General features: G+C 46.3%; 1 protein-coding gene across 2 annotated transcripts in view; it reads right to left on the reverse strand.

Annotated features, from left to right (window-relative positions):
• The window catches only part of GABBR2 (gamma-aminobutyric acid type B receptor subunit 2), a 415,862-nt gene that overhangs the window by 103,691 nt on the left and 288,142 nt on the right, over window positions 1-24,029 (reverse strand). For both annotated transcript variants that reach the window (XM_054502144.2, XM_054502145.1), the window contains 2 exons: window positions 12,644-12,704; window positions 741-821 (listed from right to left, as the gene is read on the reverse strand). In XM_054502144.2, the coding sequence (XP_054358119.1) occupies window positions 741-821; window positions 12,644-12,704 (142 nt within the window). The remainder of the gene's footprint in view (window positions 1-740; window positions 822-12,643; window positions 12,705-24,029) is intronic.

Here is a 24,029-nt window from a genome sequence, read left to right on the forward strand (position 1 = left end):
TCATCCACCAACCCACCCACCCATCCATCCATCCATCCATCCATCCATCCATCCATCCATCCATCCAGCCAGCCAGCCAGCCACTTGATCAATTCATTTTGTCGTTAAATACTACCAAGTCTCCAACATGCGTCAGACCTTGGCTGGTGCCAGGAATTTAAAGTCAAATAGGATCCAGTCAGGGGCTCATAGCTGAATCACCTAGTAATATCAATGTAAAGTGACAGTGGCCATAAGAGAGTCAGAGAGAAAAGACTGGAAGCAAAGAGAAGGGAGTCATTAGCTCAGTTGGACGGCAATTAAGGAAGATTGCACAGAAGAGGTGTCATTTGAGCTGGTTATAGAAGCTGAAGAGGAGTTCTCTAGCAGAGGAGAAGAAATAATCTTCTAGGAAGAGCAGAAGATAGACAGGCCTTACTGCCAACCCAGTCAAACTCTTTGCCACAGGAGAAGATAGACCTAAATTTAGCAGGGCTACTTTTAAAAAGAATTACTCCTGGCCATCCAATGGTTTAAACACCTCAGTGTGCACTTCATACAAACTCTAGTGACCCATGTCAGGTGCTGGAGCCCATACAAGTGATTGGAGCCCTGTGCTCAATGATTGAGTGTATGTGTTGCGGATGTTCCCTTGACCCCATGAAGCCAAGGATGCTGAGCTTGTCCCTAACCCTTAGACAATGTCCAGGCTTGGGAGCAACTGGGCAGGCCCCCTCCTCTGAGAAGCCCACCTGCCTTACCTTGGAACCTGATGGTGTCATTGATGATCTCCAGTGTGTCGGCCACAGCGTTGTACTCTCCCACCTTCACCTCCCTGCTGTCTGTGGGGAGCAAAAGACAGTGGCCAGTTAGACTGGGATCTGGGTTTGTGTCTGGGTGCTCCTATTCCAGGATCTTGCTCCCCTCACAGGCCCTGGATATATTCTTGCAGGCTTCCCTTTCTCCAATGCCTCTTCTGGTTAGAATTACAAAACTTCTAACCTGATCTAGGCTGGAACATTCTCTTTTATTGTCTCTGTCTCATCAATTGGTTGTCCATCCTTTGCTTCACACCTCAAAGATGGGGAGCCCAGGCTCCCTACAACTGTACTCTGTGTGGTACCAAGTTCTTCCTGGTCACTGAGCTGAAATGTTTCCCTGTAACATTCCCCCTGCTCAACTGGCTCTGCCCTCCAGAACCACACAGACCACTTTTGCTCCATCTTCCCTAGGATAGGCCCAGATACTTGAAGACAAAGACAGGTCAGTCTGCTGATACCAGCCCCCACCTCCTCTTTACAGAACAGCACTTCAATCTCCCTGCTCCCCCACCCCAGCCCCTCCTTGGGCCACATTCCACAAAGTCAGTCTTTCTGTAGAGTGTAGATCCAAGGACTGACCAGTGCACTTTTGGCATGATTTGGTCAGCAGCAAGTAGAGGCCACCATCCCCTCCCTCATTCTGGAGTATACATTGCTATTATATGCATCCTCAGGTTGAATTAGCATCTTTCAGGAGCCACATTGCTCTGCTGTGTCATACTACGCATAGTCTCCCACTGCCCTTGGCTCCTTGCAATTGTTCAGTGTGTTTTTAAACCCAAGTGGTGCATTCAAATTTACTCCCATCCTTACAGTTCTTGGTGTGTTTAGTTCATTGTTTTGGTCATTGTCAAAGATAAAGATGATGAGGACTGGCCCAGAGTGGTGGCAGAAGAAATGGAGATGGGGATCAGATTTAAGCAAGGTTTCTTTTTTCCAGTAAAATCAGGACAACTGAGTGATCAAATGGGAGATGAAGAAGAGGGGGACCAAGGTCATCCAAGGTTCTGGTGGGGATGAGGAGTTTCAGTTCCCATCCCTGAGCGGGGAACCCAGGAGGGGTTCAAATACAAGGGGAAGAATAATGAGTTCCATCTTGGATGTGCTGAGCCTGGGATGCCTGTGGAGCATCAAGGCAGAGATGCTCTTGGGTCTAGAGCTGAAGGGAGAGGTGTGGCTGGGGGGCGAGCAGGAGTCATCGGCATGGAAGCTGGGAATTGGAGTTGGAAGCAAGAATGAGACCCCCAGGGAAAGTGAGCCAGGTGAAAAGAGGAGAGGACCAAGTGCAGACTCTGGAGGAGCCCTGACCCCTGGGCTGGGCAGAGCAGAGACTGGGAAGGGTTGGCCAGGATGCAGGAGCAGGGTGCTGGGAGGGAGTGGGCATCTTAGAAGCCAAGGAAAGGCACACCTTCACCATGGAGCTGGCTGCAGTGTCACATGCCACAGAGAGGCTAGGAGAAGACCCTTGAGCAGAGTCTGAGGATCTGGCATCTGGGAGGATACCAGTGACCATGGATGAAGCAGATTTAGGGAAAGGTTGTGGTTAGAAGGATGGAGCAAGGGGCAGTGAGTTTGAGGGCAGAGATAGGGCCCCCAGGGAAGAGCAGGCTTGAGAATGGTGGGGAGCAGGTAGGAAGGGCTGGGGGTACTGACAGAGCCTCTATAGTGTGCTGGATCAGTGCTATTTTGTGTACATTTTCTTGCCTAGCTAAAACAGTGTGTGGAGTAGGTGGTCTCAGTCCCACCTTAAAGACAAGGAGATGGAGGCTCAGACAGCTTGTGGCTTTGCCTAGGTCCCCAGTGGTAATAATAGAGGCCAGACTCAAACCCTGGACATTTTCCATAGCCCATGCTCTTCCCTGACATGGCATCCCATGGGGGTGCCTCGATGGGATTCCTGAGAGGTGACAGTTTGTGCCGGGTGCCCACTTCATGGACCACCTGTGCCTCCTGAATGTGGGAAGCGCAAAGAGGAGGATCATCCACCCATCCCCAGATGAAGGCCTCTGTGAAGTGCAGGCGGGTCCCTTCCAGAGCTGCAGACCCTGGCCAGCAAAATGCCTGGAGTTTATATAGGAATTCCAAGGCGCACCCTGAGGAAGTGCCTCCTGGGGCTCTAGCTCTAAGGGAATTTCTTTGCAGAAATGCAGGTGCACTGCTGGCCCTCAGAAACATTCAGAAAACAGAAGAGGGAATCCCCTGGGCCACACTTCTGCCTGTGTTCCTCTGACCGTGGGTGGTGGAAACGAGGCTGTAAAAGTCACTTCCTTCTCCCCACAAGGGTCCTCGCCACTTAGGGGGCATCACACTGCGCAAGCGGCTGTTGCTTACCTGGGCCACCCGGCCCCTAAATGTCACATTAGCAGAATCTGCTGGGGGCTCCAGCATCCCTGCTCTGGCCTTTTGAAGTCCTGAGCCCTGCAGATGCCCCAATCAGGTCCTGCTGCTCAGAGGAGGCCCTGATTTATTTATTTGATGCAGGGAGGCAGTGCATGAAATATGCAGGTTGATCAGAATCAATCATCAAGAGTGGGGAATGGTGTGGCTGGCACCCCACCGCACCCCGGCCACACAGCCTGCCCTTCTGACTCATATGCCCTGCTGTATGCACCGTCCCATGGCACTGAAATAATACTCAGCTTCCCACTGACCGTAATCACCATAATCTCTCCCTGGGGGCAATGTTGGAGGCTCACAGGCGCTTCACAAGTTCCTGCATTTAATGCTCATGGCAAACCATGAATTGGGCATAATTCATCCTGGTCTAAAGAGGCAGGAGGAGCCTCAAATAGGTTAAGTACCCACTCAGAGCCACGTGCTCAGCAGCGACTCAGCGGGCAACTGAACATGGGTCTCCTAGTTCTGAATTCAGCATACTTTTACCCCCATACTGAGCAGGGCTGCCAATCATTCAGCCCTCATTTGTTGAGTGCCTACTGCGTGCCAGGCTCAGCTCACGGTATTTCATGATAAAGCATCTCTCAAAAGCAGCACTGCAGGTGGTGGAAAGTTAAAGTCATTCCTATGTCCTCAAGCCAGGTGGCCTTGGACATCCTGGATGCTGGAGAGATGTGATACTAAATCCTCTAGTTTTATCATTTCATTCATTCATTCAACAAACATTACTGGACACCCATTATGTGCCAGGCTCTGGGCTAGGGGCCAGAGATATAGAGATTTTTTTTTTTTAAAGCACAATTTCAGATCTTGCATGACTGTATCTGTAAACTGGGAACATTAGAATTGATAAGAGGGTTAAAGATGAGAATATATGCCAAGTTCCTAGCTTGGAACCTAACTCACGGTAAGTGTCCAACAAATTATGGTTATTTTATTCATGATGAAAGTAACTGTGGGCTCTATGTGAGGTTCCCAAGCACTCTTCATATTTTCTTCCTGCCATCTGTTCCCCACCATGGTTCCTCCACTTGGGAGGTGGCTTTCCCTCCCTTTAACAAGTTAACTTGTCCAAACCCTACCCGCCTCTTCCAGGAAGCCTTCCCTGAGTACTGTTCCTCCCCTCCCAGTGTCCTAGTTGCTGTGGACTCAGGGCTCTGTGCATGACAGCTCTTCATGTAGAAGCCATGCCCTATGTGTGTCCAGGGCTTTTGATTCCTGCTGGCCAGCCTCGCTTCTGTTGTCTCAGGCAGTATAAGGTCTCATCCCCTGCACTCTGCTCAGGGCGCCTCCTGGGTCTGCAGATGGAAGGACTGTGTCCCCTGTATTCTTGCATTCACCCACAGTCCAGCCAGGTGGTAACCATGATAGGCACACAGCCCTCTCAGCTTTTAACTCTTGGGCTTGTTGTTAACTCCACTGTGCAAACAAGGTCAACTGGTCTGTATCTGGATATGTCTATATCCAGTCTGTATCCAATCTTATTTGGGGTGGGTGTAATAACTGCCAGAGGTAGACTTGTCATCTCACTTGGTTCTGGCTCCAAATTGGGGGAGCCAGAATATGTCCTTTAGAATTTGATTGTTGTTGAAAACACGCACACTGAGACACAATGTATAACTCTGGGGTATGAAACAAAAGATGATCTTGGCTCAACAAAAATAAAAGATTCTATAAATGTACTCAATTCTAGGACCCCCCTCCCAAACTCAGGCATAGAAAAGAGCTCTGAGCTAGGAGACAGAAGCCTCAGAGCTGCTGCTGGCTTTGCGGTCACTCTGAGTAGCCCTGGGGAAGTCCCATCCCCCACCTGGATCTTGCTAAGTGAGGGGGCTGCATGGGAGATCTCTGTGACCCCAAACTCCTGTTCAATGATCTGCAATTGCTTGGAAAGGTCCTCCTCATTCCAAGCTAAAACCTTCTCTGTGCGACTTTCCCTCATGGGTCCTGGCTCTGTGCTGGGGCCCCAGGTCACTTTGGCTCCTGCTCCTGACCATCCTTCAGACTTGGAACCTGGCAACCATGGGCCTCAACTCTGCTCTTCCCCAGGATGAACAGCCATTTCTCAGGAAGTGATTTTTCACTTCCACCCCATCCCAATCTGTTCCCTCTCCCTCTCCCAGCATTACCTCTCAGCAGCATAGAACAGAGACAGACTTTGTGCTGTACTGTCACAAACAATATGCTATTGCCACATTTTTCATAAGTTTAGTTAACTGACCTTTGTTTTGAGATTTTTAACAGGCTAGGTGGACATTGGCCAAATACCCTAGGGTATAGTAACTGCCAGGGGTAGATGTGTCCATCGATCTAGGCAAACTGGCTCAAGGACAAGAGCTAAGTACCTGAGGGGACTCAGGTCATATATAACAGGCTGTCTGCCCTGGGAGCACTTTTTCTCTTCTTCTTGGCAACCCCCCTCAGGTCCTTCAGAATTCATCTTGGGGCCGGGTGTAGTGGCTCATGCCTGTAATCCCAGCACTTTGGGAGGCCGAGGTGGGCAGATCATGAGGTCAGGAGTTCAAGACCAGCCTGGCCAACATGGTGAAACCCCGTCTCTACTAAAAATACTAAAATTTGCCAGGCATGGTGGCACATGCCTGTAATCTTGGCTACTTGGGAGGCTGAGGCAGGAGAATTGCTTGAACCTGGGACGGATGTTTCAGTGGGCTGAGATTGTGCCACTGCACTCCAGCCTGGGTGACAAAGCAAGACTCCATCTCAAAAAAAAAAAGAATTCATCTTGGATGCCACTGCTCTCAGATATCCTTCCTAGATTCTGCCAGGTAGACCTGAGTGCCCTCCTCTGAATGCCCACAGCTGCCTGTGCCATCCCTTATCACGCATCGCACCTTGCTGTTGTCTGTGTCTGCTCCTCATTGCACTGGGTGGGCTGTGGGCTCCCTGAGGGCAAGGATTGCATCTTACCCCACTCAGCCCCACCAACCCCCATACCCAACCAGTGCCAGCCAGCACCTGGCAGGTAGGGGGTCACTTGCTAGGAGTGACAGGAAATAATTGTTGAGAAACTTCAAAAGCACAAACCTTAGGACAAAAACCAAAAGGGTTTATCTACATCAAAATTAAGAACTTCTGCTCAACCAGGACTTGAAGGTAGTTTATAGACAAGTGACAGAATGGGAGAAGATATTTGCAAAGCCTAAACCCAATAAGGGATTGATACCTAGCTTATGTAAGGAACTTCTGCAGACCAACAAGAAAAAGACAGTAAATTCAAAATAAAAATGGTCAAAGGTGGCTGGGTGCGGTGGCTCACACCTGTAATCCCAGCATTTTAGGAGACTGAGACAGCGGGAGGATCGCTTCAGGCCACGAGTTTGAGACCTGCTTGGGTAACATAGCGAGACTGCCACTTCCATGAAAACAAAAACAAAAACAAAAACAAAACCTAGCCAGGCATGGTGGTGCACTCCTGTAGTTCCAGCTACTTGGGAGGCTGAGAAAGGAAGATGGCTTACACCTGGGAGTTCAAGGCTGCAATGAGCTATGATTGTGCCACTGTACTCCACCCCAGGCAACAGAGGGAGACCCTGTCTTTTTCTTTCTTTTTTTTTTTTTTTTTAAAAAAAAAAGGTCAAAGGATCAGAACAGACAATTAACAAATGACTAATAAGCACAGAAAGAAATATCCAAACTCATTAAGAATCAGAGAAATGATACTTAAAGTCACAATATATTACTTTATACTTTTAGACTGTCAAAAAATGAAGGATCCAGGAAATCCCAAATGTGGGTGGTAGGTAGGGACACAGAAATCCTCTGCCAGTGGGTGTAGATATGGGCATGGCCATTCTGCAGAGCAACCTGGCAGGTTTTGGGCATGTTCAATGTGCACACAGATTCTGACTCAGCAATTCTGCTCTTGGAAACCTGTCCTAAGGAAATTTCCAGTTGGGTCCATAAGGGAACATGTATAAGGACATTTATTATTTGTGAGGGTGGAGGGTTGAAAGTGACCTGGGTGTCCATCCCAGGGCCTGGATGGGTGAAGTGATGGATGCACCCCACCATGGTTTCTGCAGGGAGCAGGGAGGAGCCATGCCTAGAGGCACACCCAGGACCATGGAGATGTCTTTAGAAACAAACTGTTGAGTGGAAAAAACAAAACAGAACAGAAAAGATACCTAAGCCAGTGGCACTGATGTACATAGCAACACGCATCTTGCAAGCACACATACAAACACAATATGGGGTGTTTGCCTTTCCTTGGGGGAGGTAGGAGTGGGATATGGGAATAAATGAGGGAAATAAGGGGGATAAATGGACACACAAGAGGGTCTTTCATGGACCAATGACAATGACTGCCCATGAAATGAGGTGTGCGAATTGTGTCCTAAAGAAGCACGACTGCACTTTTCTCAAGAAATTCCTGGGGGAGAGTGTAAATCTGGGGTCACTGTTAAGAGTGCCCAAGACAGAAGGAAGCCAACAGTTGTTATGACCCTTCTCTGTGCCAGTCACCGAGACAGGAACATCACAGCCTCACGTCATCAGGTTCTCAGTCACTCTCAAGGCAAGGAAAATGATTATCTTTTATTTATTTACTTATTTTTAACTGAAATGAAGGCTCAAAGAGACTAAGCTTCTTTGCCTGTCTGCCAATGATCAGGCATGTCTGCTTCAAGCCTATATACTTTCCACATGAGAGGGAATGAGTTCCCCATCACTGGAGGCATTCAAGCAGTGGGAATGTTGTATAGGAGAATCAGGGCTCCCTTCAACATGGAGAGTCGATGGCTCAATGAAACTCAGTATTTGTAAAATATGCTGTCTTTTGGGCCACCTTTCTTAGGCTCCCTGAAAGGCAAATCCTGGAACATGAGGGCTGGGAGGTGTCAAGGCTAGGGTCAAGCTGGAAAAGAGTCCACATTCCTGTGTGTCCTCTGGTTCCTGCTTGTCCACAACCCTGCTAGTATATCCTGCAGGATTATGGACTATGACTCCATTCTTTAATTATATCAAGTTGAGTGACAGTCTGACGAAATGGCCTTTCCAGACCCATGACTTGGTGAAGCGAGCTACAATTGCAGGCCTTGACAGAGGAAAAGGTTATTAAAACTCAGCCTCAAGAGTCTCAAAGTAGGGTCAAACTAGCCCTGAAAGTATTCTAGTAGGTTCTGGGAAATAATCTTCCTGCTTTCATAGGCACTGGCATTCGGCCAGAGAAATCATGAAGCCCTGGAGGATCAGGGACTACATCTTATTCAACTTGGTTTTCTCCAAAGGACTTGGTAAAGCGCCTGGCAGATGCTCAGGAAATGCGCACTGAATACAACCGTATCTGTTACCCTGAAGACCAAATGGTAATTAATGCCTGCAAATGGGAAGGACAAGTCTCCCTTTCACTAGGTACGTTCTGAATGACAATTATGTCGTTAGAGTGAAGGAAGACCCCTTCCCTTCAAATCAGGTGCCAAAATATAAAACTCCAAAGCCTGAGCCCTTTATGTTGCATAGAAGCAGTATGAAATTCAAGCACATTATCATTCCCCGAGATTCTTACAAATAGGCCTAATGAAGGCAGGGTCGGTGAGTTGGAGCGGCAGATGCTGAGTTTTCTCTAAGAACGGCATAAACAAGGCTCTAATCACGGCTTCACTCAACTTCCTTCCCTGCTGCAAATTCAGAGCCATGTTTAGACTTCGGCAGTAATATGGATACTTTTTTTCTCTTAAGGGGAAAAAAGCCAATTCTCTAGTATTCATCCTCATCTACACGTGGTGTCGTGAAAATCAGCCATGGCATCAGGGAGGAGCATGGAACCTGGAGATGAAAGGGGTTCAGGCCTGAGGTGTGTGCCCAACAGGATGCTAATACCTGCCTTACCTATGGCCAAGGGTGGCTCCCTAAGAATAGCACCTGCCTGAGACAAGGGGAAGAAGGCATGCAGTTTATTTGGGAAGTGATCCTAGGATGCACTGTTGGTGGTGTGGGGAAGTGAGGCAGGGAAGGGAGCCAGGACAAGGTGCATGAGTGAGCAGGTTTCTTTGTGGGCAACCGAGGCTCAGTCCCACTGTGGGAGCTCTGGGAAAAGAGCCAAACACACCTGGGAGTTGCCTCACCCAAGGGGAAAGGATGCTGGGGTATTTATCCTCCCCTTCTCATCCATCACTGACACAGGGCTGCTCCTGGAGGCGTTAACTCCCTGGATGGCTCATTGCACAGCTTGGACGGCCTATTCAATAATCCGTCCTGGTAGATAAGGCACCTCTGAAACCCTTTACATTTGGAAAACCAACTGTTGTGTTGATACGCACATGCCCCCTGCATTCTGGTAGCTCATTTCAGTCCTAAAATAACACAAGGTCCCTCTATTGGAGCAAGAGGATCAATGTCTGTTTAAAAAAACATATAGGCCAGGCGCAGTGGCTCACGCCTGTAATCTCAGCACTTTGGGAGGCCGAGGTGGGCAGATTGCGAGGTCAGGAGTTTGAGACCAGCCTGGCCAATATGGTGAAACCCCATCTCTACTAAAAATATAAAAATTAGCTGGGCATGGCGGCACGAGCCTGTAGTCCCAGCTACTCGGGAGGCTGAGGTAGAAGAATCACTCGAACCCAGGAGGCAGAGGATGCAGTGAGCCGAGATTGTGCCACTGCACTCCAGCCTGGGTAACAGAGTGAGACTCCGTCTCAAAAAAAAAAAAAAAAAAAAAAAATTCATGTAAACAGGAGCATCTGGCCTTTATTGAAGGCCCAGCTGTGACCCTCAAGAAAAGCTGGACACAAATGCAGAGAGGGTGAGGGGAGCATACTTGTGCCTGGGTGTCCATGGGAATGTGCAGAAGAGCAAGCTGAGGTCCAGTCCCAGCTCTGCCACTAGCCAGCTGTGTGTCCCTGGGAGACACTACTCATCCCTGGACCTCAGTTTCCTCATTTATACCATCAATTCTGGAATGAGATCATCGCTAAGGCCCTGCCCTGTATCACTTCCTATACATCATTAAGTGCAGGGAGCCGCTATTAGGGGTAAATGGCAGACAAAAAAGCAGCCAGTGGGTTTCAGCACTTCAGGGAAACCTGAATTTGCCCCAGAAAGGTGTCATAATGTTGACAAGGTGCTAATCATAATTGCTACTTACTTGCTGAGAAAAAAAAATATATATATATATACATATATATAAATATATTGTATGTAGAGTTAAATATACGCATACCTTCTCATTTAGTTTTTCCCATATTCCATGAAGGTAGTTAGGATTATACTCCTATTTTACAGATGAGGACAATCAAGGCTCAGAGAGGCGAAGTCGCTTGCCTGAAATTCTACAGTGAGTAAGTGACTGGATCTCGGGTGGGTCGACCCACAAAGCGCAAGCTCTAAACTGCTGTTTGCTGTACTGCCTTCCTTATAAATCCAGTTATGCCTAAATAGTGACTGAAGCTGGTGTTTAAACCTAACGTATGAAAAAAAAAAAGGCAATACAATTGGCATGCACTGGTAGCTGTGATCAGCCAATCCTTACTTTACAAAATACTCTCTTAGAATGATATAATTTTGAGAACTGGAAATGAGACAAGAGAATTTAGTTGCAATCACTCAAAAAAAAAAAAAAAAAAAAGTAAGTATCTTTGCCAAGATGCTTACTTTGTTCAACCAATGAAGAAGTAAAACTTAACAAATGGAAAAATAATTACGTTTGCCTAAAATTACATCTTTTGTGCACGCCAGAGAGCTGACATGCGTTTCAATTACCTGCCACAGAAAGACGAATGGGTATGTCTACAAGATTGCATTACAGAGCGATAGCGCTGAAGAACACCTCTCCTGATTGATCTAAAACCTGGTGGGATTTGTCTGAATGAATCTGAATAACTCACTTTAATTTCTTGCTTTCCCCTGGATGGCGCTGGGATCTGCTCAAAGTGAGTGGGCACAGCAGGCACCACTCTTGTTTCTGGGTTTTCCAGAAACACTCGGCTGCTCAAGAACACTGTATTGATGAGAGGTTCATCTAGTCGTTTTGGCTAATCACCCCGCTAATGGCTATACTGGTCTGCCTCAAGGAACGCCCAGCCCTGTTTCTCAAGGATGCTCCTCACACGGCCCCTGTCTGCACCTCCGTTTCTTCCTCATCACACAAAGAAATTGGTCTGGATGGTTGCTGAGGCCCTTCTGACAGCAACAGAAAGTTCAACACATGACCCGGTTTCTTCAAAAAATAAATGTTCTGTAAAAAGCGGGGGGTTATAATAGATGAAAAGACACTAAAGAGATACTTCAAGCAGATGCAATGGGTGGAATTTGTGTGGATTTTCCAACAAATCATCTGTGAAGACATCTTTGAGATGATCAGGGGATCCACATAGACTGGGAAATTAAAAGATATTAATAATTGTTTAATGTTTTAGGTGTGATAATAGTACTGTGATTATATTATAAAACATCCCTATCCAAAAAAATGCATACTGAAGTATTTATAGAATGAGATGAGATCATGTCTAGGAGCTGCTTTAAAACACTACAGCAAAAAAAGGGGGAATGGAGTGAGTCAAAATGAAAGAAGATTGGCAAAATGTCGATAATGATTGAAACTGCGTATTGGGCACATGGGGGTTCATGATGCTGTTCTCTCTACTTTAGAGTCTGAACATTTCTAAAATCAAAACCAAAAACAGCTGGGTGCCACTGTTGCATGTCTGTAGTCCCAGCTACTTAGGAGGCTGAGGTGGGAGGACTGCTTGGGCCCAGGAGTTCGAGGCTGCAGTATGCTATGAATGCATCTGTGGATTGCCACTGCACTCCAGCCAGGGCAACATACTGAGACCCCTTCTCTACAAAAAACACCCCAAACCCCACAACAACACAAAGATCCTCAGAATACTAACTTAATCCCCACCACGCATAATCTCATAAACCTTTCAGAGTCACACGGGAAGACAGAATAGGCCAGGGAAGCACGGTTATCCCTAGGGATCCATGGGGGGCTTGGTTCCAGGATCCCTTGAGGATTCCAAAATCCCCCAACGACCAAGTCCCTGATATAATATGGGGTAGTATTTGCCTATACACTACACACATCCTCCCATATACTTTAAATCATCTCTAGATTTCTTACAATGCCTAATACAATGTAAATAGTTGTTATACTCTATTGTTAAGGGAATAACAACAAGAAAAAAAAGTCTGTACATGTTTGGTACAGACGGAATCATCCATTTTTTTCCTGAATAGTTTCAGTCTTCAGTTGGCTGAATCAGCAGACGTGGAACCCATGGAGATGGAGGGCTCACCATGATGTGGCTGAGAAAAAATATTCCAAATAGGTTGAAACGAATGTTTTCAGAGAAGTGTTTTCAGTTGGCTCTGCTTTCTTTTATCTGGAACATCACACTTGCACTCCTTTTGATGTATTATATTGCATAAAACAACATCCCCGAATCTAAATTTTATCAGCTAGAAAGAATAAGCATCAAAATGCCTACCTTGAAATTGAGTAAATTTAATGGTCCCCATTCTCTCCCCGTTCCGGAACACAACTTGACCCTAAAAACAAAACAAAACAAATCAAACAAGAATAAAAGAGAAATGCCACATTAGCCCAAACGCCACTGATCTCACAGCAATTCATTAACTGTACAATGCGATTATTAATACTGGAGGAAAAACAGATTCCCGCTGGACCACAGATGACAATCAAACTAATTGTTTTTAAATTGGTTGTGACTTTATCTGGTTAATTTGAGGAGCACAAAATCAATAATGGAACTAACACATGTGAATTGAAGCCAAGATAGGCATCATCATGATCACCATGACTATTAATTAAACACCCACATGTCCGTGCTATAATGGGGACAAAGTCTTCTGGGGTGCTGGAAAGATGACGGCAAAGGTGAGGCCCTTTGGGCCCAGCCCTGACTCCGCTCCCTGTGCCCCATCCATAAAGATATGCGGTATTGCTGAGTCTGCTTGGCTTCAGGACCAGAAGGGTGCTAGAGGTCTGTTGGTATTTCTTATTAGGAACAGAGAATGTTTTTCTAAGTTTTTCCTGAATGGTGACGTCAGTCCCAATTATAACTGAGCTATGGTGCAGCAAAAAACTAAGCTTCTTGAGCCAGCAAGACCTGACTAGTGTCACAGGCAGCTGAGTGCCCCTCATTAGGGACCTTGGGGGCTAAACATAGCGTCATCTTCTGCATCTGCCCTGCCGGCTTCCAAATGCTTGGCTAAATAAACCAGGAATTTAGAGGAATGTCATCTCTTCTTTCCGACGTATGGCCCACCTAAAATTCTGCAACCATACGAGGAAGTTGACACACACTATATCACTGAATCTTTATGCCAAACGTAAGTGATAAGGGGATGACCCCCATTTTGCAGATCAAGAAACTGAAACTGAGAGAGGTTATGGACTTCACACAAGGTCATTGTAAGTGAGGCTGCTGGGATTCAAACGTAGGTTTAATTTTAATGTCCATGCTACTTCACTGTAGCATGTTGCTCTTGATCGAGAAATAAGTTTCTTCCTGTCTTTTCATTATTGTGAAATTAAGAAAAGAAATGGTTTTAAAGGTATCCTGCTTTTCTCTCACTGTTATGCTTGTGTGTCATCAGGCAACAGCACAGACAATACTCTGGGTTCCACTGAAGTCTTGGGAGAAAACCCCAGGAAGCATTTTTCCTTAGGCAGAAACCTAAAGACTGAAGCCCTGCAGCTTCCAGAATAAAGGGGGATCACTCGGCCTGATCCCAGAACGAGAAACACCTTCCAAGGCCACCTGGACGCCTTTTTGAAACCCTGAAGACAGCTGTGAGTAGTATCAGTTTGAAACTAACGCCCACCGAATTCTATATTCAGGTGACGGTAAGCAACTCCCTGGAGTGTGAAAACACTTCAACCAAGGTGAGACAGGAGCTGTGATTTTTATTTCTAGGGACAATTGAAAATCACAAAACATCTTCTAAAAGGATCATTTTTATGTAAATGGACCACTTTGCCTGAGTGGGAAAAATTGTCCACAAGGAGAAATTTTTTTTTGTCTGACAGGATGGAGATCTAATTTACCAATCTTCTGCCAAGCTTTGAAGAATTCCACAGGCGTCTAGATTTAAAATGTGCACAAATTCTGCAGACTCTTTATTAGTGAAATTACAAAGTGTGTGGAATGGTATTAAAAGCTTCCATGGAATGATACAGGAGTGAGGGTGAGAAGAGCCTTCCTTTACTTTGTGAACAAAACTAGTCCATCTTTGAAGTAAGATCTGTCATATTTTATTTTACTAAAAATAACTATTTTTTACTAACAGGAACTCCTCCCATCTCCTTGATTTCTCCTTAATTTCTCAGGTGGTACAGTGGAAGTAGGCCAGCGTGTCTCACAAACTGGGTTCAGTCCTCTCTCAGGCAAGTTCCAGAACATCTCTGAATTATGGACAAGCACAGGTCCCGGTATAGGACAGGTGCTCAGCAAATGGCAGTAGTAATTTTTACTTAAACATGTTTAAGAGTGGGGAGCTGAAATCAAAAGATGTTAAGCACCAGAGAGCTTTCCAGTCGTTGGGAAGTGAGTTTCAACTCTCATGTGATTTCAGCTGGCAAAGTGGAAACCACTGGGCCCCCAGCCACGATGTCTTCACCTCTCAGAATCATCAGCCCCCAAATGACTTACTTCCCAAACAACACAAGCCACTGTGCATTCTGCCTACCGATGAGAGAAAGTGGAGGGCTTCTATGACTGGGGTGACGAAGCGCTGATGGAGACACGGATGCGCAACTGGCTATGTTGAAGGTCTGCATCAGGGTCACCATGGCATCTGTTGGGTTTGACTGGTGAAGCCATCCCTGCTACCCTAAGTATTGCCGACTGGATAGGAGACCACTGTGCCAGCCAAGACAGCCTTGACAAGACCAGGTATGAGGGAGGCCACAGGCCAGTCAGGTGGTTCTCAAGAAATTCTGCCCAATAGGTGTCCCCCTTATTAAAAGGTGGTTAATTTACAACATTCCAAAAACATTTACCTACTGCGTGCTCAATACCCTTCTAGGGACTGATGCCTGCTCTTGGAGAGCTTTTTATTTGATTAGGAGGGATAGCAGAAACAAGTCCTCCAATGCTTAAGAAATTTCAGTTAGTGATGAATGCTATGAGAAGATCAAAAGGGTGATCGGAAAGGGAAGTCATTTTTTTATTTTTTATTTTTTTGAGACAGGGTCTCACTCTGTCACCCAGGCTGGAGTGCAGTTGTGCGATCTTGGCTTACTGCAGCTTCCACCTCCTGGGTTCAGGCGACCCTCCTGCCTCAGCCTGGGATTATAGGCACTCACATCATTACACCCAGGTAATTTACTACGGGAGCTGCTTTAGTTGGGTAGTTAGGGAAGACTCTGCTCAAGACGTTATATGACAGCTGAGACCTATCTGGAAAGAAGGAAATATTCCAGCCAGAGGGAAAAGCCAGGGCAAAGTCCCTCAGATGGGGAAGAGATTGGAATGTTCAAGGAACAGAAAAGGCCAGCATGGCCAGAACACAGTGAGGGAGGCAGGGTGGTGGCTGGGTGGTGGCAGATGCATAGGTGGACAGGGGCCAGGTCACATTGCACCCGGAGACCACGACAAAGGGTCTGGACATGACTCTAAGTGTAATGAACAGCAATGAGGGTGGGGAGGTGAAGCGGAGCAGCCTGTGATGTGATTTCAGGTTGGAGAAGATCGCACTGTCTGTGGGGTACAGAATGGATGGTAGTGTGGCAAACGTGGAAGCAGAGACTCTGGAGGCTCTGGCTCAGTAATCCAGGTGTAAGAGGATGGTGGTTTCAGAGAGGGTGGTGGCCAGACTCTGTCCCTCCCCAGCTCAGAGTGCATGGCAAATGTAGCTGAGCACCGAGCCCAGGGCAGTGCCTGTCTTCCATTTGACTCCTCTTATCCTGTGTGGTGGATGCCAGGGGTGTGCCCAGACACCCCGCTCAGGATGGAGGCCCTCCTCCCCAGCGGCTAGCATCTGGCTCCTGTTGACATGCCTTGTACCCAATCAGAGCTATGTTAGTTCAGGTTATGCCCCCTCTCTGGGGGCAACCTGCAGCTAGCAATCAGTGTGAAGGGTCATGGATCTAACCCTGCTGCCTCAATTCAGGACAGCCGTGAAGGACCATGGAATCCCGAGGTCCCCTGGGATTGGCTGAGCTCATGATTGCCACTGCATCACATTTTGACTTCTCCCGCTGCCCAACCCTACTTGGCTTCCTCCCTTCCAGCTTCTGTTCCTGAAAACATTTCCTGATAAACTTCCTGTATGCAAATCTTTGTCTCAGAACCTGTTTCCTGGGTAACCCTGTCTCAGACACCCTGTCATCAAAGGTCGCTGGGGCTGGCTCTTTCTTGCCACCTGAAGGAACTGAGCAACAGGGCATGGTGGGAACAGATGGGGCAATGCTGCCACTAGAAGGTTTCAGAGCCACCGTGGCCTGCAGTTCAGCCAGGGGAGCCAGGCCAGCTTCAATTCCTAATACCCCAGCTGGAGCTGGAATTTTCTTTTTTTTTTTTTTTTTTGGTTTCCCTCCCACAAAGATTGCACTTCTCCCAGCACATGTAGTCTTTATGTAGAGATAAATGTCATAACTCTCCTTAAGCTTTTGTCTTGTGCAATTCCAGGGCTGTAACAGAATCATCACATTCATTTGAGACCAATCCAGGTGATGAGTTAAATTCTGAGGCAAGGGAGTTTGGTAACTCTGGCCGGGGTGGGGGCTGATAACTGTCTAGTGGCTCACAGTTCACACTCACTCTTCTACACTCTCCTCCGCGTGGCAGGGACTGGAAGCCCTGAAACCACATTTCCCAGAATCCCCTGCCAGCTGGTTTCCATTTAGGGAAGCGGTCATGGGAGATTAGAAAGAACGCATAAGCATGCATGAGGGAAAAGCTTTTTTTTTTTTTCCTTCCTCTGCTCTGGTTGCAGCAAGGGGAGCTACGAGTGACTGCAGGTGTCTATAGGGCCCAGCAGCTTCTGATTCCTGAACCATTGGAGTGTGGGGGCCCCTGGCTGCATGCTCGGTGGCCAGAGATGGGGCCCCAAAAGCAGCAGAAACAGCAGCAGCAGGAGCCTCGGAGGCCTGTCTACCTGGGCTTTCCCTCCATTATTTCATTTGTATTCCAAATCTGCTCTGTGGTCATTTTTATAAATTCCCTGGAAGTAAGATCCGGTATCAATCAACATCCAGTCAAGAAAACAAAAACCACTTCAGGCATTTCAGGGGCAATGGAAACATCACTTTCCTTTTCATTCTTCCTGCCCGAGGGGCACGGCAATTTTCCGAAGAATTGTATCTGCGATAACAGTCTCTACCTGTTTTCCTCCACCATCCCTTCCGACAAAGTTGTAACCAGTTCCCTGTATGAACTCTCCCTCTGAAGTGCCTGAAGTGGTTTGTGTTTTCTCCACCGGATGGTGATTGATAATGGATTCTAACTTCCAAGGAGTTTATAAGAATGACCACAGAGCAGATTTGGAATACAAATAAAATCACGGAGGGGAAAGTTCCAAGTGGATAACTTATAAGGATTTTTTTTCCCCCTGAAAGAGAAGTTGCTAATGTCAAAGAAAGCAGCCTGTTTCATAAAAGTCAATCCAAACTAATAGTTCAGGTTTAATTGGGAGCCATAAAGCTGCATTTTCTCCTTCAGCGAAATCATCAGAAGGTATAGGGTAACTTACAGACAAAATCCTAAGTTTTGGCATTTGCCAACAAGAGTAAATATTGCCTTCCATGTGAGCTTGGACGCTCATTGAGTGTTTCTGAGCATCAATTCTTCTACTTGAAAAATAGTAAGAACAATACAAATTTCTCAGGGTTGTTTCTGAGAATTAAAGAAGATAATTATGAAATGAGAATAGCCAGGGATGGGGCACAGCAAGGGGTAACTTACCGTAAAGGGTAACTGTTATTGTAATGCCTTGAGTTAGTAAAATCCCATTTTTTTTTGTTTTGTTTTGAGACAGGGTATTGCTCTGTTGCCCAGGCTAGAGAGTAGTGGTACAATCATAGCTTACTGAAACCTCAAGCTCCTGGGCTCAAGTGATCCTTCTACCTCAGCCTCCCAAGTAGCTGGGACCATAGGTGCTTGTCACCACAACCAGCTAATTTTTAAAACAATTTATTTGTTGTTGCTATAGGGGTCTCAGTATGTTGCCCAAGCAGGTCTCAAACTCCTGGCCTCAAATGATCATCCCACTTTGGCTCCCCTGAAAAGTGCTGGGATTATAGTTGTGAACCACTGCACCCGGCTGCAAAATCCCATCTGATGTCAGTTCAGAATCCCCAGAAAAGTTAGTGGGGAGTAAAATGGACACTAAGGATTGTAGAAGCCAGTAGGATTTAACAGCCTCCTCTTAGAAAAACGAATTCTCTGTTTTCATTGTTCATCTTTAATACTTAGCTACTAAGCATGAGTAAAATTCATTCCAACAAGTTTATGAGTATTATAGGTTAAGCCCTTAGTTGGGGCCTCTTTTTTTTCCTTCTTTAATTTCACAGTGGAAGGCAGAGATACTCTCCCTGAGAACATGATCTGGTGTAGGGTCGGAGAGGCAAGAAGGGAAGCTTTCATGCTTCAGCCAGTGTTATAGGCCTGGGCAGGGGCCTGAAGCTACTCTGAGTGAAGACTCACTGGACTCAGCCTAATTAATATTCCGGAGTCCTGGGCCTACTGAGGGACAGTCTCTGCAGATCACAGTGTACTTAGGGAAGGATTTTCTTCCTAAATATGACTCTAGACTGCACTCTTATCTCCGGGTTGTTGAGTTTGCCTTTGGGAGGTGTGAGCATGCATCCTCATTGAGGATTTGACTTGTGCTGTGAGAAATAAGATCTGTCCTGACACATCACACTGGCAGGAGAATGTCTTAAGTTAATGGAAGTTGAAGGGTGTTAGGGCTCTGAAAACAATAGTCCAAAACGAAGGCCTCAGAAGTCTCCTCAGAAGCCAAAGTTTTTCTCTGACCTTCTCCTGGCCTCATGTCCTTCAGTCCCTTGCTCCTCTGGGGCCAATCACAGAAACTCCAATCCCTCTTCCCCAAAGCAGGTCAGAGAAATCAGGACCCCTTTTCTCCAAAAAAAAAAAAAAAAAAAAAAAAAAGCCATAAAATGTAAAAATATTACTCCAGTGTTCCCTCCAAGTTTCTGTGTAAAAACTGGCTATGAAGAAATTATGTGACTTACCTTATTTGACTGTAAGTCATGAGACCCCCATTCCAGAGAGAGCCCTGTGCTTCCAGAAGGAAGGAATGCGTGCTCAGAGAGGTCAAGAAGAACCTAGACAGACAGGCCTTGCTGGGTTCCCCACTCAGTCTATCAGCATTGGATCAGAGCCTTTTAGTCCAATCACATTTCTACACAGTTGTCTAGACTTTATTGAACCTAAGCATAAAAATGGACAATTTCCCCTGTATCTCTGGGTCTTCATTCTGAAGGCTCCCATGTATATATATAAAATAAATGTGAATGCCTTTTCTCCAATTGGAAATTGATTTTCCAGTGAACCTTCAGACAGCCAAGGGGAAAGCTCTCCTAAGGCCCCTACAAAGACCATGGGGGACCCTGGTAAGTTCTGTTGGAGGGGGCAGCACATCAATGTCTGCGTGGGGGATCCAAGCCCATCGTGGACTGTTCTGCTGCCAGCCCTCCTCCCAGGACAGCAATGGTCTCAAAGAAACAATGTAGACTTTGAGAAAACACTGGGGTTAAATTGCTTGTCAGGGGTTGCATAAAGGGTGGAGATCTGTATGAAGCAGGCTTGAAGGAGAAGGTGCCCTCTGTTTCCACAGGGATGGCAGGATATAAAAGAGAGAGAGAGACAAATAATTGAGTATATCCACCCACATGTTCTGTAAAGATTAAAAAATATTCCTTTTTTTTCTGTATGTCCCCTTGAGCTATAGAAGAGGCCACATTTTGCACAAAATTTAAAATATTTTCTTACACCAAAAATTCTTTTGTTAGACACAAGCCTTCAGGAATGTTTGATGCACTCATAGAGCCTAGAGCAGTAGGTTTGCAGGAAACTGAGAGAAGGAGCAGAATGGGAGGTGGAGTCTGTCCCACTGCCAGCCTTCAGCGGATGGGCAATAAGGATGCAGGGGCATCTTTCTGAGGGACCATAACCAGATGGCTCAGAGGGTGCAAGTAGTGACCCTCCACAAAGCATGTGGTGGCCTAAGGTGGGGCTGTGTGCAGTGGAGGGAAGCGGGGACCCAGAGAAGATGGCTGGGTGGATGGCCCAGGAAGGGTGGAGCAACTGCCTCTCTTTCCTTCCACTTATTATAATAAGAGAGTCAGGCTTATTTAGAACAACAAAATATCAGGTGTAAATGAATGTCTAAGAAGTACAGGAAAAGTAAAGTAAATTTTAATACAGACACATGATGAAATATTAGGGTACGTGCATTCAATCAGCAAGTCCTGTTGGGCACCTATGATGTGCCAGACAGGCACCAGATCAAACAGTGAGCAAAATCAACATGGTCCTAGATTGCATGGAGTGTAGGGTCTGGTGGAAGACAGAGACATTAAGCAATAAACACACGGATAAATAGAGGATTACAAACTGTGATCGGTGACATAAAGGAAAAGAACAGAGCTCCAAGAGAGAAAACTACAGGAAGACCCTAATTTAGACTGGAGGCCAAGGAGGGCCTTTCCAGGAGGGTGGCATTTGCACTGAAACCTGAAGGAGCTGGCTGAGCCAAGAGCAAGGGGGAGAACAACCTGGAAAGAGGAAATTGCAAGTGCAAAGGTTCTGAGGCAGGAAAGAAACTGGGAAATCCAAGGACCTGAAACAGTGCCGATAAAGCTGTAAATGGTCATTGAAGAGCAGCTGAGCAAGAAATGTGATTGGCAAGGTGGACAGGTGCAAGGCCACACAGAACCTTACCAGCCATGCCAAGGATGCTGAGCTTCATTTTGAATGCAAGAGGAGCCACTGAAGGGTTTTAATGAGGGGGTGACTTGATCTAAGTCCTATAGACTTAAGTATTATATTATAAAAGTTATCAAAGGTTGGAACAAGTGATATTCCAATTGTGCCAGTCGCTGGCTAGCTGTTGACCAAATTCATTTCCTTTTCCTCCTAGGCACATGGCCAGACTAGGTTTTCCAGGCTTCCTGACGGTTGGGTGCGGCCATGTGACAGTCCTACCAACGGAATGTGGGTGGGAGGGACATGGTACTCCAGGCCTGGCCCATGAAAACCTCTCACAAGTTCCTGATCCTTCATGCTTCCCCATTTTCTCCCCTGTCAACCAGATTGATAGGATCTATCGGAGAACCCTGAGTCCTAAGGAACAGTGGGGACATGAGACAGAGGAGCCTGGGTCCACGAATGATCACGTGGAAAGGCTGTCTAACAACCAGAAGGACCCACTTTGGACTTTGTATAAGAGATAAATAAAATTTTACTGTGTTAGTCCACCAAGATTCTCAGATAACTTGGTTACAGCAGCTAGTGTTATTTCTCCTAATACTATAATGAATTAAAAAAGTAAAAAACAAAAAAAAAAAGATAAAAATTGTATATACAGTATACTCACAATTACATAAAAATTACCCCCACAAAGTAAAAGTGTTAACACTGGTTGGTCCTGGGAGTGTGATTATGGCTTTTTCTTTTTACTTTTTAATACTTTACCTATATTCTATAATAAATGGTTATTATTTTAATAACAAGAAAACTTTATTAAAAACTTTTTAAAAAGATGTTATAAGGAGGCACATTTTACCGGCAAAAATAGCAACATCATCAGCAATAAATTAATACTCCCTCTTGAAATAGATTAATTTTTTTACTATTTTACTAATAATTTTACGGATTAATTTATTTACTGTTTTATCTGTGCAAACATAAGCCTGTTTCCCCCTCAAAGTCGAATAACAAAGAGAGCAATGAACAAGGAGTCAGAAGACAGATTCAGGCTGAACTTGGCCATTTTCTGGGAAGGGAAGCTGGGGCAAGCGCCTTTTCATCTCTGTGCTCAGGCTTCCCTCTGCAAAACGTGCAGAGATGATATTGTGCAAGCTACTTTTAGCTTTGCTGAAACATTTGTGTAGGTTATTTAAGATTTTTTTCCCCTGGGGTTCTCCTTTATTAATAGATTTTCAACAACACCCTCAATGGAATGAGGTATGTATGTATGATTATCTCCATTTTACAGACGAGGAAACTGGAAACCGAGAGCCTGAGAGGTCAGGACTTTGCCTAGGGTCACATAACAAGTAGGCAAAAGGACTGGGACCCACCTCAGTTGTGTCAACTTTAAGCTCATGCTTCTAACAAGATGCCATTCTCCCTCCTCTTTGCAAGAAGGAATCATTGATCAGAAAATGAGTTCTCTGCAGGGAATGGGAGTAAGTATCACATGACCTTGGGCTAGCGGGATGGTGTGTGGGTATAGCAGGAGTAGGCAGAGGAGGAGGAAAGATAGGTAGTCAGGGATGTGTTGGTTAATGTTTAACAGCTGGCTCTTTGGGGAGAAGAAAAAAGAGCTCTGATTTGTAGTGTTTGCCAATTTCCATGGTGTAAATACACCCACCCTGGTGGATTTCAAGCTATCAATGATTTAACAGCTGGCTCACAAATTCCTGATAATTTAACAACTGGCTCTCAGCTCTCTCTGGAGCCTGCAGGAGCTGGCTCCAGCACACCCGTAACCAAGCCAGTCCTCTCTGGCTTCCAAATTAAGATTGTGAGTGCAAAATGCCCTGTTTTTACCTGCACAACTGGGTGATAATCTCTTCCCAGAAACAAGCGAGGAGGCTACAAATCAGAATGGGACTAGCTGGAGAGAAGGGGCTTGTGCCAAATATCTACCTACTGTCTCTGAGCTCCCAAGCCTGCCCTCTCTATCCTGCTCTGTGATGCTAGGGCCAGGGATCCACAAGCCACATCTCCCAGACTCTGTCCTGTTAGCTTCCGCCAGCAGGAGGCTCTGAGGTAGAGTGGAAGGGGACAATGGGGAGTCCCTGCTCTCCTGTTCCTGTCAGGCAGGGTCCTGCCTCCATCTTCTTTCTGTGCTTTCAGCACCAGCCCTGCTATGCCCCTTTGAGGGGCCATCAGACATTGGGCAGACATGCCCCTCTTCAGACATCAGAATACTAGCTCTGCAGGGCTTCTCCTCTGAGCTCCTGGGTTCTGAAAAACTCATCTCTGTCCTTTCATTTTCCTAGCCCTAGGGGCAGTAGCTGTTTCTTTCTGCAGCTGGTATCCATTGACTGCTTCAGTGCTCCTTCTGTACTCCTTCCTCCTCCCATCACCTATTAAACAATTCCTTGTATTAAATCCCCTCTGTTTGAAATGCCTAGAGTGGCTTCTGTTTTTCAGACTGGATTCCTCCTCTCCATTTACCATGTAGTTTTGGGACTTGGTCCTCCAAGCACAAGCCTCCTATGTTAGGTCCCAATTAAAGTGGCCTCCCCTGTTCATGTCCTCTTTGGCACTGGCAATTCTCCCGGCTCCTTCCTCCACACCCTGAGCTGAATATGGTAATTGCCTCCTGCTGAATGAAGCTTCCGAGGGCAGGAAAGTGCTCTTTCCTCTTCAAGGACTGGGAAGAAGCAGGATGCAGGACTATTTAAGTTGCACTGAGTTGAGCTGAGTTGAATGGACTGGGTTCCCCAGTGTTGGTGGGCCATGGAGCAGGATCTCTCAGGAAGAACCACAAAGGAGAGAGAAGGGACACCAGCCAAGAGCATTTGCTCAGTTACCTCCACAGGGTAAGAGGACTGAGAGACATGGAGAGTGGCCCAAGGTGGAGGAGCTGCTTGTCACAGAGGCCTGAAGGTGATCACAGGTTGGGAGAGCAAGATGCCCTGGAGACTGC

The sequence above is a fragment of the Pongo pygmaeus genome, chromosome 13 (genome assembly GCF_028885625.2).
Source record: "Pongo pygmaeus isolate AG05252 chromosome 13, NHGRI_mPonPyg2-v2.0_pri, whole genome shotgun sequence".
Classification (NCBI taxonomy): Eukaryota; Metazoa; Chordata; class Mammalia; order Primates; family Hominidae; genus Pongo; species Pongo pygmaeus.